This window comes from Odocoileus virginianus, chromosome 10 (genome assembly GCF_023699985.2).
Source record: "Odocoileus virginianus isolate 20LAN1187 ecotype Illinois chromosome 10, Ovbor_1.2, whole genome shotgun sequence".
Lineage (NCBI taxonomy): Eukaryota > Metazoa > Chordata > Mammalia > Artiodactyla > Cervidae > Odocoileus > Odocoileus virginianus.
The window spans coordinates 44,003,810-44,017,510 of record NC_069683.1 but is presented as its reverse complement, the minus strand read 5'-3'; the positions used below and the strand labels follow the sequence as shown (position 1 = coordinate 44,017,510).

General features: G+C 44.9%; 1 protein-coding gene across 2 annotated transcripts in view; it reads left to right on the top strand.

Annotated features, from left to right (window-relative positions):
• Positions 1-13,701, top strand: part of SORL1 (sortilin related receptor 1) — a 159,450-nt gene that overhangs the window by 42,246 nt on the left and 103,503 nt on the right. For both annotated transcript variants that reach the window (XM_070473463.1, XM_070473464.1), the window contains exons 7-8: positions 8,706-8,807; positions 9,819-9,988. In XM_070473463.1, coding sequence (XP_070329564.1) covers positions 8,706-8,807; positions 9,819-9,988 — 272 coding nt within the window. The remainder of the gene's footprint in view (positions 1-8,705; positions 8,808-9,818; positions 9,989-13,701) is intronic.

The window sequence follows — 13,701 nt, the reverse complement described above, 5'->3', positions numbered from 1 at the left end:
GTTTCTGGCCAGTGGTGGGATCAGGGGCCATGTCTGTCTGAGCCACACTGATACGGTACCCAGTATTTTGCACAATGCTTGATTTATAACATGTACAATAGAGTTGAACGAATCTTGGCCTAATTTAGAAAGATTAGGCTACTGGGCTTTTTTACTGGGAGCATGGGATGGGGTTGGGGGACATTAAATTATTGGTTCTTTTATTATAACTCTCACCTCTTGTGTGTGGCTTATTGATTTACATGGTATCAGTGGCAAGATTATAGTTGTGTTGACTTCTTCCTTCAGCACATGGACGGACCACCAGATTCCAAGGTCAATGGTGTTAGCTGGAAGCTCCAGGTGAGACGAACTAGGCTCCCAGCTGGAAGTGTTGTCTTAGGATCACCTTCGGCAGCATCAGCTGTGGTTAAAAATGCAGATGGCAGGGTTCGCATGCATTTTCTCCCACCACCTCCTCCACCCCCCCGAGAATCGCTGGGTTGCCCAAGAATCTCCAAAATTTGAGACATTCTTCCCTGAAGGCTTGTATATGCAGGAGCTTTCGAAGGTAATTATATTATCAAAGGAACCTTTCTCAGTGGATAGGTTGAGAGAAGAGATGCTACTGGCAGTGGATGATAAAATAGGTATTTTTCTGCTTAGTACATTAGAGTCTTAAGCCATAAGGATACATGACATTGGCTCTGGTTGGATAACTCTATCAGTAGGCATGTTGAGGTCTGCACCTCCACCTCCTTTATCTGGGGTGTTCCCAGCACTGTAGGTGCTGGGTTTGGGGAATTCCTAATGACTTTTATGTTTGTTGTCATTCCGTCCAACTCTTTGCAACCTCACGGACGCAGCATGCCAGGCTTGTCTGTCCTTCACTATTTCCCGGAGTTTTCTCAAACTCAGATCCATTGAGTCGGTGATGCCGTCCAACTATCTTGTCCTCTGTCGTCCCCTTTCCTCTGTCATCCCCTTCTCCTGCCTTCAATCATCCCCAGCATCAGGGTCTTTTCCAGTGAGTTTCCAATGAGTCAACTTTAATGTTAACTGGATTCAAATCAAATTAGGAAAGTCAAGGAAGTAATTGCAAAATGACAGAAAATTGCTTTGGGGTGATTAACTCTTTTGCTTTTTACCAGCACTGTGACTGCTTCCAATTGCTTGCAAGTTAGTTTTTTAGAACACGTTAGGGCAGCCAACTGGGTTCTGGACTGGGGCTGGTTTCCAAGTCTCCAGAAGCCCCTGGGGCCCTCCTAGTCTGGCTCTTACTTCAGGAGTGCTTTGTATCTGATGCCTGTCAATTTTTTTTATTCCTTGGTTTTTGACATGAAGTTCATATACTTACTAGTCCACACCAAATGATAGAGCCTTTAATAATTTGTGCAGCCAGCCATGCTTCTCCATCCATGGGATTTTCCAGGCAGGAATACTGGAGTGGGCTGCCATGTTTCCTCCAGGGGTATTTATTTTTTAAGAATATTTATTTACTTGGCTGTTCAGTGCAGCATGTGGGATCTTCCAGTTGCAGGAGGCAGAATCTTTAGCTGTGGCAGAATCTCTAGCTGTGGCATGCAAACTCTTAGTGGTAGCATGTGGGATCCAATTCCCTGACCAGGGATCAAACCTGGGCTCCTGCATTGGAAACATGGAGACTTAGCCACTGGACCACCAAGGAAGTTCCGATGGGGCCTTTAAAGCAACAGAGAGGTACCTCTGCAAAGGGTCCAACATCAGTTTGTGAACTTGGTGAGACACAGCTGGTAGGTGCTTCCTGTAGGTAACAGTAGTTACCAGAAAGTTGGAAGGATGTGAGGCTTGGCTGCTTCACTCTCCAACTTCACTCCCAGCCTCTCCCGAAAGGCAGATTCAGACATTTCTTGCCCAAGGTGCAGCAGTGAGCCAATGCCTGATGCGTGGGCTTGATGGAGTCTCCTCTCTGTTCTTACAGGTGATGGCAGCCACAGCTTGGCAGGATGCAGACAGTGTTCTTGGGCAGGCTTGGCAAACCATGCTCTTTGGTTTTTGTCAGTAAAGTTTTATTGAAACACAGGCGTGCTCATTTGCTGTGTGTCGTCCATTGCTGCATTCACGTTAGAGTGGCAGAAATGAATCGTTGCTTAAAGGCAGGATGGCCCACAAAGGCTAAAGTACTGCTGTGAGTACTTTACAGAAAAAGTTTGCCAGCTGCTGTTGTGGAGGCAGGATTCTGTTCCCCTTTCAGTTGGCATTAGGCAGCTAGAATCCTCTAGTGCAGGAGCTAGCACCAGATGAATCTGCAGTATGTCCCCCTAGAGTTCAGGTGACAGGCCTCCTTAAGTCGCCGTGCCCTTTACTTGCCGTCGTCTTATCTTTGGGTTGCGCGCGTGTGTGCTCCGTTGCCTCAGTCATGTCTGACTTGTGACCCCATGTACTGTAGCCCGCCAGGCTCCTCTGTCCATAGGATTCTCCAGGCAAGAAAACGAGTGGGTTGCCATGTCCTCCTCCCGGAGATCTTCCCAGGGATCGAACCTGCATCTCCTGCATCTCCTGCATTGGCAGGCGGAATCTTTACCACTGAGCCACGTGGGAAGCCCAATCTTTGTGATATTATGGCTAATTCAGACATCTTGCATGCCACAGATTTCCTGAGAGAACTCAATTGTACTTTCACTGTTCTGACCAACCAACCACTAATTTCACTATTGGAAACCAATTTCTAACCATGGTTATGCTAGTTTTAAGTCCCTAATGCTGATAGAGATAACAGAAAAACCTCGTAATTGCCTCATAACTGTGAGCTTCTACATGAGAGATTAACTGACCACAGTTGAACCAACCAAAATCCAAGCATCGACAAATTATTTTAATTATGACATTGCTTAAATGTATCTGAACATAGACATAGGTATAAGCACCTAACACTTGTAACTCCATATGCAACAATAAAGTTCAAATGTGTTTACAGATTAAAAGTGACACTATAATACCAATACATTTAAAATTGATTTTTTATAATACCAGTATTGAGATATGATTCATATCCTCTAACATTTACCCTTGTCAAGTGTACAGTTCAGTGATTTTTAGTATGTTCATAAGGTCAGGTATTTCTCACCACCATCTAAATCCAGAGCATTGTCGTGACCTGTGAAGGAAACCTCATACCCCCTAGCAGTACTTTCTACTCCTCTCTCCTTCCAGCCCCTGGCAACCAGGAATCTACTTTCTGCCTTATGGATTTGCCTATTCTCAACATTAATATTATTATTATTTGCTGCATCTTGAGGTATGTGGGATCTTTGTTCCCTGCATTGGAAGTGTTGGGTCTTAACCACTGGACCACCAGGGAAGTCCCCCTTTTAAATTCTTGATATGTTATTTCCTTTAGTTCTTTGACTGTGTTTAGGATAGAGGATTTAGATTTTAGGTCCAGCATCTGGTCTTCCTCAAGAACAGGTTGTATTGACTGTTGTGTGTGTTTGCTTTTCATTTTTTGGTGGAAAACCAGATATTTTAAGTGATATACTGTGGCAACTCTTCATATCAGGGTAAGTCCTTCCCAGGGCTTTTTGTTGTTGCCTTTTCTTAGTATTATTGTTGCCTCATTTGGGTTTTATGTTGTGAGTTTCCTGCATTAATTTTGTAAAGTTTGCATCCTTCATTGGGTGTGGCTAGTGAAGTCCTGACCACTAGTGGTCAGCTGGTGATCAGTGATTTCCTCAAGTGCTTTCAGCCAGTCGTCTGTCGGCCTTTGCTGAGGGCCTCTGAGTGTGTGTTGGGGGCATGCCTTCTGCGCCTTCTGCAGCTCTGCCTTAGTCTTCACTTCTTGTTTGTGTGGAGACTCATGGTTATTAAGAATCCCATTCTTTGCTGAGCGGAACACAGCCCTTCATGCGTGTGACCTTGTAAATTCCTTGGAATGTTTCAGAGCTTATCAAGGCCTCCTATGGACATCTTCTCCCATTTTTCCTTTTATGCTTTTCAGTTCACCTTTTGTGAGCTCCAGGTGCTAACGTTTCTCTGGCAGATGTGGTGTTGAAACACTCACCACTTGTCGGTGTTCCCCGTCAATGCCCAGGCTGTAGGTCTGTGTGTAGAGAGGGCTGAGTCAGGTTATTTAAGGAGACAACCTGAGAATGCAGCTATCAAGCGAGTCACCAGGCAGATAAAATCTGACAGTCTCTGGCTGTGGGGCATTTGGGGAGCTCCAAACCTGTTCTGTCCTCTCCTGGGCTGCTGGTTTTCATAGCGATTGTGGCTGTGATGCTGTGGGTTTCCCACGCTACTAGTACGTCAGCTAGAGAAAGAGGGTTGGGATCAGGACAAGTTGAAACATCACCAAGTTCACTGTTCTTGCTGAGCTTCAGTCATTGCCTTGAATAAATGCTCCTTGAATTTTTGCAAGCTTTTATTTAATTTTCAGGATTCTGAAAAAGTTGATTTTGAGAATTTTTGTCAATGCTCTTGTTTGCATGGATGAGTGGATTTTTAGAGTTCTTTCCTCTGCCATTCCAGAAGTGCTTTCAGTTAATATTAACTCTGCAAACTTTTTATTATTTCCACATCTACAAAAAAAAATTTTTTGTGTGTGCTGATATGACCTCCCCTTGTGCCTTTATTCAGTCTCAAGACTATCTACATTTGGTAATCTCTTTTCAACTGTCTATTCACTACTTATTTTTTCTTGGACTATTTTAAACTAAATCTCAGATATATCATTTTATCTATTATTAGGTATAGATAACATGAAGGTGAATGATATTTTGCTGAAACGTTGTCACTGCTTCGAAGAGAAAGTGGCAACATATGTTACAGCCCAGGTGCTTCTGAACCCGTGTCTTTGCCACATGCCTTGGGTCCCTCATTTCTCGCACCAATTTTATCTGAAACTTTCAGTTGACTAGATCACCGTGACATCTTTTGGCCCTCATTTGGCAAGAATATATCATATTTAGTTCCCTTCTGCTCTCTTCTCCTGCCAGTTTTTTTTTTTTTTTTTTGGCTATTGACTTAATCTCAAGCATAAATGTAAACTCAGACTCTGAAATTCAGATTATTCAGATTCTTATATTTGTTTTTTACTTTTCAGAAATGAAAACACCAAATGAAAAATATCTTCCTATGAATTCAGAGGCCCTGTAATATTACTGTAAATTAAAACATTTAAATAATTCCTAGTTGTTGGTGAAAGTATGTGTGCTGGTAGATGTATTAACTGGAATAGCCTTTCAGGAAGGCCATTTATGCTCTCTTGTCAAAATGGAAAATTTGACCTAGGAATTCTAATAATGCATCTTACAGATTTTCTCCTGTAGCTGTGAAAAAGGTAATTCATATAGGTATGTTCATTGAAGAGTGCTTCTGAAAATAACCTAAATGGCCATTAATAGCTGTTAAATCAAAGATGTCTAAGATACACTGCTGATGGAAAAAGTTAAATTGTAAAACAGTAAGATACTCTGTTAATGAAAAAAGTGTTACATAATACCATTTCTCTCATGAGTTTCACAGCCATATTTCTGTCATGATCCAGTTGTATGTGAAAAAGAAATTTGCATGTATCAATTTGGTGATGTATTTGGCTACTCTTAACAGACTAGAAATAAAAGTGACTTCCCCAAGATGGAGGTTTATTTTTCTCTCTTTAGTGCTGCCTAAAGCTAGGGCTGGCATGTTGGTGCCCTGGTGTTCCTGGCCTCTTTTGCTTAATTTTTTGGCTGCCCACATGGCATTTCCCTGGCCAGGAACTGACCTTGTGCCCCCTGCATTGGAAGAGTAGAGGCCTAACCACTGGACCACTGGGGAAGTCCCCAAGCCTCTATCTTGCTCTTTGACCATCCAAAGGAATAATTTCCACACTCTCCCTCATGGTCCCTGACATTTACACTAGGCTTCAAGGCTGTTGGAGTCAGGAGAATGAAGACAGATAGAAAGGCCAAAATAGGACCCCTCCCAGCTGATTCAGTCCCTTTCAACAGCTTTCCTTGAAACCCAGCACAAGAGTCTATTCATGTCTCATTGACTGGTCCTCAGTAACATGACCACACAAAGTTGTCCAAAAGAAAGAGAGCCTTAGGCTTTTATTTGGGTGGTTGTCAGGGTTTGCTAAGGAGGAAAGGGCTGATGGATGTTGTGGTAAGTGGTACAATGTCTGTCACTGTGTAAATATACTCACAGGTGATGGCACAGGGCGTCTCTGAAGGAATGGCCCAGAGCCAGTTACCAGTGGGCACTTAATAGAAGAAACAGATCTGCATTTTACCTTATAGCTGTCTGTACTGTTGGATTTTTCATGAGTATACAGTATTTTACTTCTACAATAACGATGACGAGAAATCCAGCATCACCAATGGTTTATTAAGAAATGCATCTTGCCGTTTATAATGTGTCATAGTTTTATTGTTAATACTTTTCTTGGTGGTGGTAAAATATTACACTAACTTGTCTACGAATGCTTTAGAAGTGAACCTAACTATCTAGACTTAGGAATACTTCTCCCAGAATAAAGTGGGATGGATGTCTTTGGAGGTGTTTCATGACCTTAGTACTCTTCCTTTTATATCTTGCTATCCATTCTCACGTCTCCCAGCAATCACCTTTAAGAACATTTAACTGGTGATGGGCTTGGACTTCCCTGTTGGTCTGGTGGTTAAGACTCTGTGCTTCCAACACAGGGGCCATGGGTTTGATCCCTGGTTGGGGAACTAAGATCCTGCATGCTGTGTGGCACAGCCAAAGCTAACGATGGGCTTGAGTGTCACTGAGAGAAATGGCTCCTTTCTCAGGTATAACTGCAGTAGGAAGTGGTGAAAAAACATAAAGCATGAAAAAATGTTTCACTGGTATCTGTGTAATTATATATACATTCATAAGGATTTATATAGGGTGGCTTAAATCATCTGACCTTGATACTTAGCTATAAAACTTGATTGACTTAAGGAGGGCTTTTGGAAGTTATACATAGCAATTTTGGGAACTCTGTCACTCGGGTGATACATTTTGTGTTTCTGTGTGTGTGTGTGTGTGTGTTTTTAAGCAATCCATCATTTCTATAGCCCCCTACTGAGGACAGGCTATTATGTAATTTTCAGGGTGCCATTTTGGGAAGGCAGTCTTCTGTACTTCTCTGCCTGGCTTCTTTAAAACAAACTACTTTTAACCAGTGTTAAGTGGTGGCTTGGAAAAAATGTGTGTGTATACATTCAGCTGCTCAGGTGAATAGAAAACAACTCCACGTTCATCAGCTTGCTCTTCACAGAATTTGTTAGACATACATGAGCATAGAGTATTTAGCAGTTGTCATAATACAGTCAAGAAAACATGACATCAAAAAAAAAAAGAAAATTTGAAATCTTCTGTACTCTGTAGGAGTTAAAAATCTGTAAGAAACAGTAGCAGCATAGTCGAGGATAAGTGAAGCCAAACTCACTGTTTCTGGCTGGGGATCCCGACGTTCAGGTCGGATGATAGTCATGTCCATGAGGATGTCCACACGAGGTTGGACCTCCCTGTCTGTTCTCCTAGGCATGCAGTATTGGCCTCCAGTCCCCGGTCACAGACTTGGAGAACTGGAGAGAGACACATGGAGCCTTTGCAGTGTTTCTTACTCTTTTTTGGATCACTGGCCCTTTTGAGAAACTTCTAAAATGTATATATCCTCCCTAGCAAAGTGAGTGAGTGCATCCACAGAAAATTTGCATATATATTTATGGGGTTCCTAGATCACTTAAACCCATACCCAAAGTCCTCATTCAAATCAACTGCTCAATTTATAGAGGGATACATTGGAACCTAGGCTTCCCTGGTGGCTCAGATGGTAAACAATCCGCCTGCAATCTGGGGGGCCTGGGTTTGATCCCTGGGTTGGGAAGATTCCCTGGAGCAGGGAATGGAAACCCACTCCAGTTTTCTTGCTTAGAGAATCCCCATGGACAGCGGAGCCTGGTGGGCTGCAGTCCATGGGGTCGCAAAGCAACACAACTGAGCGACTAAACACACAGAAATTGGAACCTAGAGAAATTGAGAGCTAACTCTGAATCTAGTGCTTTTACACAATGAGCAAGCTCCCAGCTGTGATTAATATCCCTGAAACACAGTGTGATCAGCATCATGTGCATGGTCAGCATCCCATGGAGTACTCTGTCTCTACCAAAGAAAACATATTGTAGCCAAAGACCCTAATCAATGAGAAGGATTAAAAGCCTGAAAAATAGAATCAGTGACAACTCCCTCAACTGTTGGTAAAAATGAAAGCCCTGTGACTGGGGGATCCTTGTGATCTAGAAATAGTAGAAAGGGGAAGAGGATGTTTTGTATGCATGTCAGGTGTGTGGCGGACCTCACCCTCTGGTGGTTTGGGGGCTGTATGTCCATCCAGCTTGTCTCTCCAGCCTCATCACACAGCCCCTCTCCCTTTCGCTCTCTGCTTAAGCTTTGGCAGCGCCCCCCCACCCCCACCCCCCGCCCAAGTTCAAGTTCTCCCTTCACACTTCGTCCTTTCTCTTGATGTAGTGCCTGGAGTGTCTACATCTACTGCAGACCAGGTATCTAGGATATAGTGGTATAGCCCAAGCTGCTCACTGACGGCAAACGTTGCAAAATGTGCGTTTGTGATCACACTATTTAGTGTTTTTAGTAGAATCAGAGGGATCTGACTTTTCTGCTTCCTTTTACACTTGTTCTGAATGATTATCGTATGGTACAGTTGACATTTTTCTCCTCCTCTTCCGTGGCAGCATCTCTTCGGCAGTCCACAGCCATCCTCTGTCCAGCTCTGGGTCTCCTTTGGCCGGAAGCCCATGCGAGCAGCCCAGTTTGTCACAAGACATCCTATTAATGTGAGTGGGGTCTGCGGTGGGGGGGTGGGGAGGAGTGCTCTTGTCCTCAGGCAGAGGTCAGGGGGAGGGTGATGGGGGAGGATATTTGATGGAGGCTCCCTGAAGTCACTTTCCAGATTAGTCTCTATGCTTTGGGCATCTTGGTCTGTTTTTTTCCCTCTTCACTTTTTGAAGTGGAGCTGAATGGGAGCCTTAATTAGCTTGAAGTGGAGAAGGATTGGCAGAGCGGTTTGGAGCCAGAGTCAATGGGCTCAGTGTCCCGTGCTGAAGGAATGGGAGGGTAGGGACAGCAGCAGTTATTCATTAAGTACCTGCTGTGTTGCTCACAGATGGCGAGGTTCCTTCCATAAGGGGACAGGATTGGAGCCTCACCCTTTTAGAAACAGATGGGCTGGAGGGTCCAAGAACAGAGCAGAGGAAGAAGCCATGTGCAGTCAAAGGCTTGACTGTGGAGCGTGAGTCAGGACGTAGAGAACCATAGGAAAGGTCAGTGAGAGCTGGGTCATCAGAGAAGTGACCGTGGGGAGGAGGTGGCATTTGAAGGCCTTGATGCCAGGGCGTGGTGCGATGGAAGGTTAGTAGCTCAGAGGAGTATGTGATGGAGAACATGTTTGTCAGTTCCTCGCCTTCTCTGGGTTCTGCCTTGCTGTAATCATCTTAGAGGAAATGAGAGGGAAGGAAATGCACATTAATTTGCATTATGCTTTGTAGTAACGATAGGGAGACATCATTACGTAAAGGTGATTTCTAGGTCGTTTTTGAAGTTCAAGACCCATTCTTATTTTGTGCCCCATCTGCCGATAAGGAGTCTGCTCCAGCCGCAGGACAGCCTCAGGGTCTCTGAAGAGAGTCAGCCAAGCTTCTTTCCCAGGATGGGGAGGCTCTCGTGGGCTCCAAGACTGCCCTCCTCACTGGGACACTGGGAAGCCTGGGCTTGTGTGTGCATAGGGACCTTCCATAGGGCGTATGTGTTTTTTTGACTTGTGTCTTTTTGATTTTTTGTTGCCAAAGGAATATTACATCGCGGACGCCTCCGAGGACCAGGTGTTCGTGTGTGTAAGCCACAGTAACAACCGCACCAACCTGTACATCTCGGAGGCAGACGGGCTGAAGTTCTCACTGTCCTTAGAGAATGTGCTCTATTACAGCCCAGCGGGGGCAGGCAGTGACACCTTGGTGAGGTAAGGAGCCCGGTAGGCGGGGCCACTGCCTGCTTTCTTACCCGGCACGGCCTCTCCTCGGGTGGTTTTCAGCATCCGCTGAGCATTTGGGCTCCCCTGGGGGTGGTTTCAGAAGCCCCAGTGATTACTGGTTCACCTTCCCAGACATTACGTTTTTTATCTGGTTTGAGGTGTGACAGGCACTCGAGGATCTTCTTTTTTAATTTTTGGAACAGCTTTAACTAATTCATCTTTGTCTGCACTGGGTCTTCGTTGCTGCTGCTGGGCTTTCTCCAGTTGCGGAGAGTGGGGGCGCCTCTCTAGTTGCAGTGCACGGACTTCTCATTGTGGTGGCTTTCTCTTGTTTCGGAGCACCGGCTCTATCTAGAGCACACGCTTAGTAGTTGTGGCGCACAGGCTTAATTGCCCCGAGGCATGTGGGATCCTCCCAGACCAGGGATCGAACCGGTGTCCCCTGCATTGGCAGGAGGATTCTTAACCCCTGGACCACCAGGGAAGTCCCCACATGCTTATACGGTGCAGAGGTTGAGCACCGCTGCGCTGGGTGACCCTTAGGATCACTGCCACTGTGTCAGCCACTCCTTTGGGGTCCCTTCATTCGGTTACTTGGTTTTTTGGTCTCAGACCCAGTGGGAAAGAGCACTGGCAAAACGTCACCACCACCTCCGGGCCAGTTGGCGTGCGTGTCTACAAGGCCCTTCCTCCACGTGACTCTGGTTAATTAACATCATTATTCTTTTACTCCTGCCCCCGTAATTGCAAGGTATTATTTTGTGGTATCTGTGGAAAGGTCCTTTATCAGTACGTCACATGCCTGGAGCGGGCCTGCTGTAACAGTGTTCTCGGGACCATGGAGGAGTCCAGGACTGCAAAGGGGTGGATGCCATGCTGCCGGGTGGCTCTGTGACCCATCAGTGGTGCGAGGTCATTGACTCTCCTTTGTCTGTGACAGACCATTCTTGTGTGCATCTCACTGTGATTAAGGCTGCTCTCTGCTCTTGGGAGGAGCCAGCTGGCAGAACTGGCTGGTCTGCAGTGAGGGCTGGCTCCAGCGCCATGAACCTCAGGTCAGAGGGCATGTGCTTGCTGCCCACTGTCCTTCTGCAAGTTGCTAGTTCATTCAGCAAGGATGCTGCCGTCAGTGCCTGGAGGCTTTGCACGTACAGCCATGCAGTATTGTTCTCCAGCAAGGAGAACTTGGAACAAGCTCCCTGATCTATGGCGCTTTTGTTCTAATTGTGGGAAGACAAAATAGAAACAAATACACGCTCTGCCGATAATGCTGAGTGCTGAGAAGAAAAATAAGTGATATAAGAGGACAGAGGGTTACAAGGGCATTGCTTTATATGAGCCTGTCATGGAAGGCTGTTCTAGGAGGATGATGTTCGAGCAGGTGCCTGAATTACACAGGAGAGGGAGCTGGGCACATCACCTGGGGAGGAGCCTTGCAGGTCGAGGAACAGTAGGCACAGGGGCTCTGGAGTGGGACTTGAGTGGTTTAAGAGCAGTGTGGAGGCCAGGGTGGATCAACCAGTTGATGGACTGGAGAAAGCATCCCTAAGACACAGGAACCAAGAAAGCAGGGTTTAGATTGATTGCACAGAGCCCTCAAAAGCATAGCAAGATCTCTCTTTTTTTTTTTTTTTTTCTCCTAAGCATGATGGAGGGTTTTGACCAGAAGGGGGACATCATTTGATTTAGCCTGTTACATTTTTTGGACACCATTTTAAAAATGTGAATCACATTATGTAAAGAAAAGTGCTTAAAACATAAATGGGCAGTGTCATAGATTATTTTCAGTGGATACTCATGTGACTTATCTTTTAAAGAAGCCATGCTAGATGCTCTGTGGAAATTAGCAGACTTGCAAACTGGGGGGTCCAGCGGTGAGATCACTCCTGAAATCTGGGCCACTGGAGGCTGAGGTTGGCTGGACCTGGAGCAGTAGCAGTGGAGATGATGGAAATGGTCAGAGGCTTCCTGGTGGCTCAGACGGTAAAAGACCCGCCTGTAATGCAGGAGCCGTGGGTTCAATCCCTGGGTCGGAAAGATCCCCTGGAGGAGGGAATGGCTACTCACTCGAGTGAGGACTCCTCGAGACAAGAGAAACTCAGACCTCCCAGATAAATTGGAAGAAGCCGGTGGTGACCCTCATAATAGTAGGATCACAAGCAGGAGAGTCGTGTGAATAGAGGGCAAGGTGGGTAACAGACCTGGGCCGATTCCTACGGAAGCAACCGAAAACCAAGTAAAGCGGAACTAAGTGTCAGAACATTTGGTCTCAGCACCGGTGATTTCTGGAGGACCTGCTTTGTCTCTCTGGCGGGGTGGCCCTGCCACTTGTATGTGCATCTTTCTGTCTGATCTGGAGGAACAGTCTTCCTGCTTCAGATTTATGTGACAGATAACAGGAAAGTGCAGTTCTGTGTGTTTTGTTTGTTTTTATTAACAAAGCCCGGTGGCTCAGAACTCTCCAAGTAAAGGACGTGCTTCCAGTTTTAAAAGCCACCTGTGAACTGTGGCTACTCTTTCTTGGGGATCTGTCCTTAGAACGTGTACCATGTTAGTGCAAAACTACTGCTCAGGGAGGTTGCAGGATCTGGGCATAGCAGTTAAGGTCAGGGAGGTCTTTGTCTCTGTTTCCCTGTTAATAAGCATAACCTCAAGGTTTCCAGAGCCATCCTTGTTGGATGTACTGTGTCTTTGGGAAGGCTTCTGCTCTGTTCCCTGACAAATCCTATGGGCTTCTGTCTGATCAGGGTGTTGGCTAATTAGTTGTAAGTATCTGGACAGTGTAACCCCTTAGCTATATTTCTGTAGACTGGGTTAAATTGTAAGCCCCAGCACTACACTGTAATTTTTTTTTTAATTGAAGTCTAGTTGATTTACAGTGTTGTCTTAATTTCTGCTCTATGACAGAGCGATTCATTTATACACACACACACACACACACAAACACACACACACACACATATTCTTTTCCATTATAGTTTCTTACAGTATATTGAATATAGTTCCCTGTGCTATACAGTTAGACCTTTGTTGTTTATCCAGCCTATATATAAAATAGTTTGCATCTGCTAACCCCGAACTCTCAATCCTTTTCTATCCCATCCCTGTCAGCAGCCACAGGTCTGTTTTCCATGTCTGTGAGTCTATCTTTATGTCATAGATAGGTTTGTTTGTGTCATATTTTAGATTCCACATGCAAGTGCTATTTGTCATTCTCTTTCTAACTTACTTTGCTTATGATCGTCTCTGGGTCCATCCATGTTGCTGGAGATGACATTATTTCATTCCTTTTTTATGGCCGCGTAGTATTCCATTGTATATATGTACCACATCTTCTCTATCCATTCATCTGTTGATGGACATTTAGGTTGTTTTCATGTCTTGGGCTATTGTGAACAGGCCAGTACTATAATTAGTATCTGGTGAGTTTGGTTTATTGTTTCCTGTTGATCTGGGCTCACTGGAGGATTTGGGGTCAATATTGTTAGTGGAGAAATAAATGTAACTCTCACATCAACTTTTCTGTGTTATATTCATCATTCTGAACCCCATGTGAGGAGTAATTGGTCAGATGAGCACCTTGGCCTGCAAAGTTAAAAAAAAAAAAATCACTTAAAAAAAGAAGGCAGTTTATTCAGCCACAGGAAGGAATACAGTACTGATACAACATGGATGAACCTTGAAAACATTATAGCAAGGGA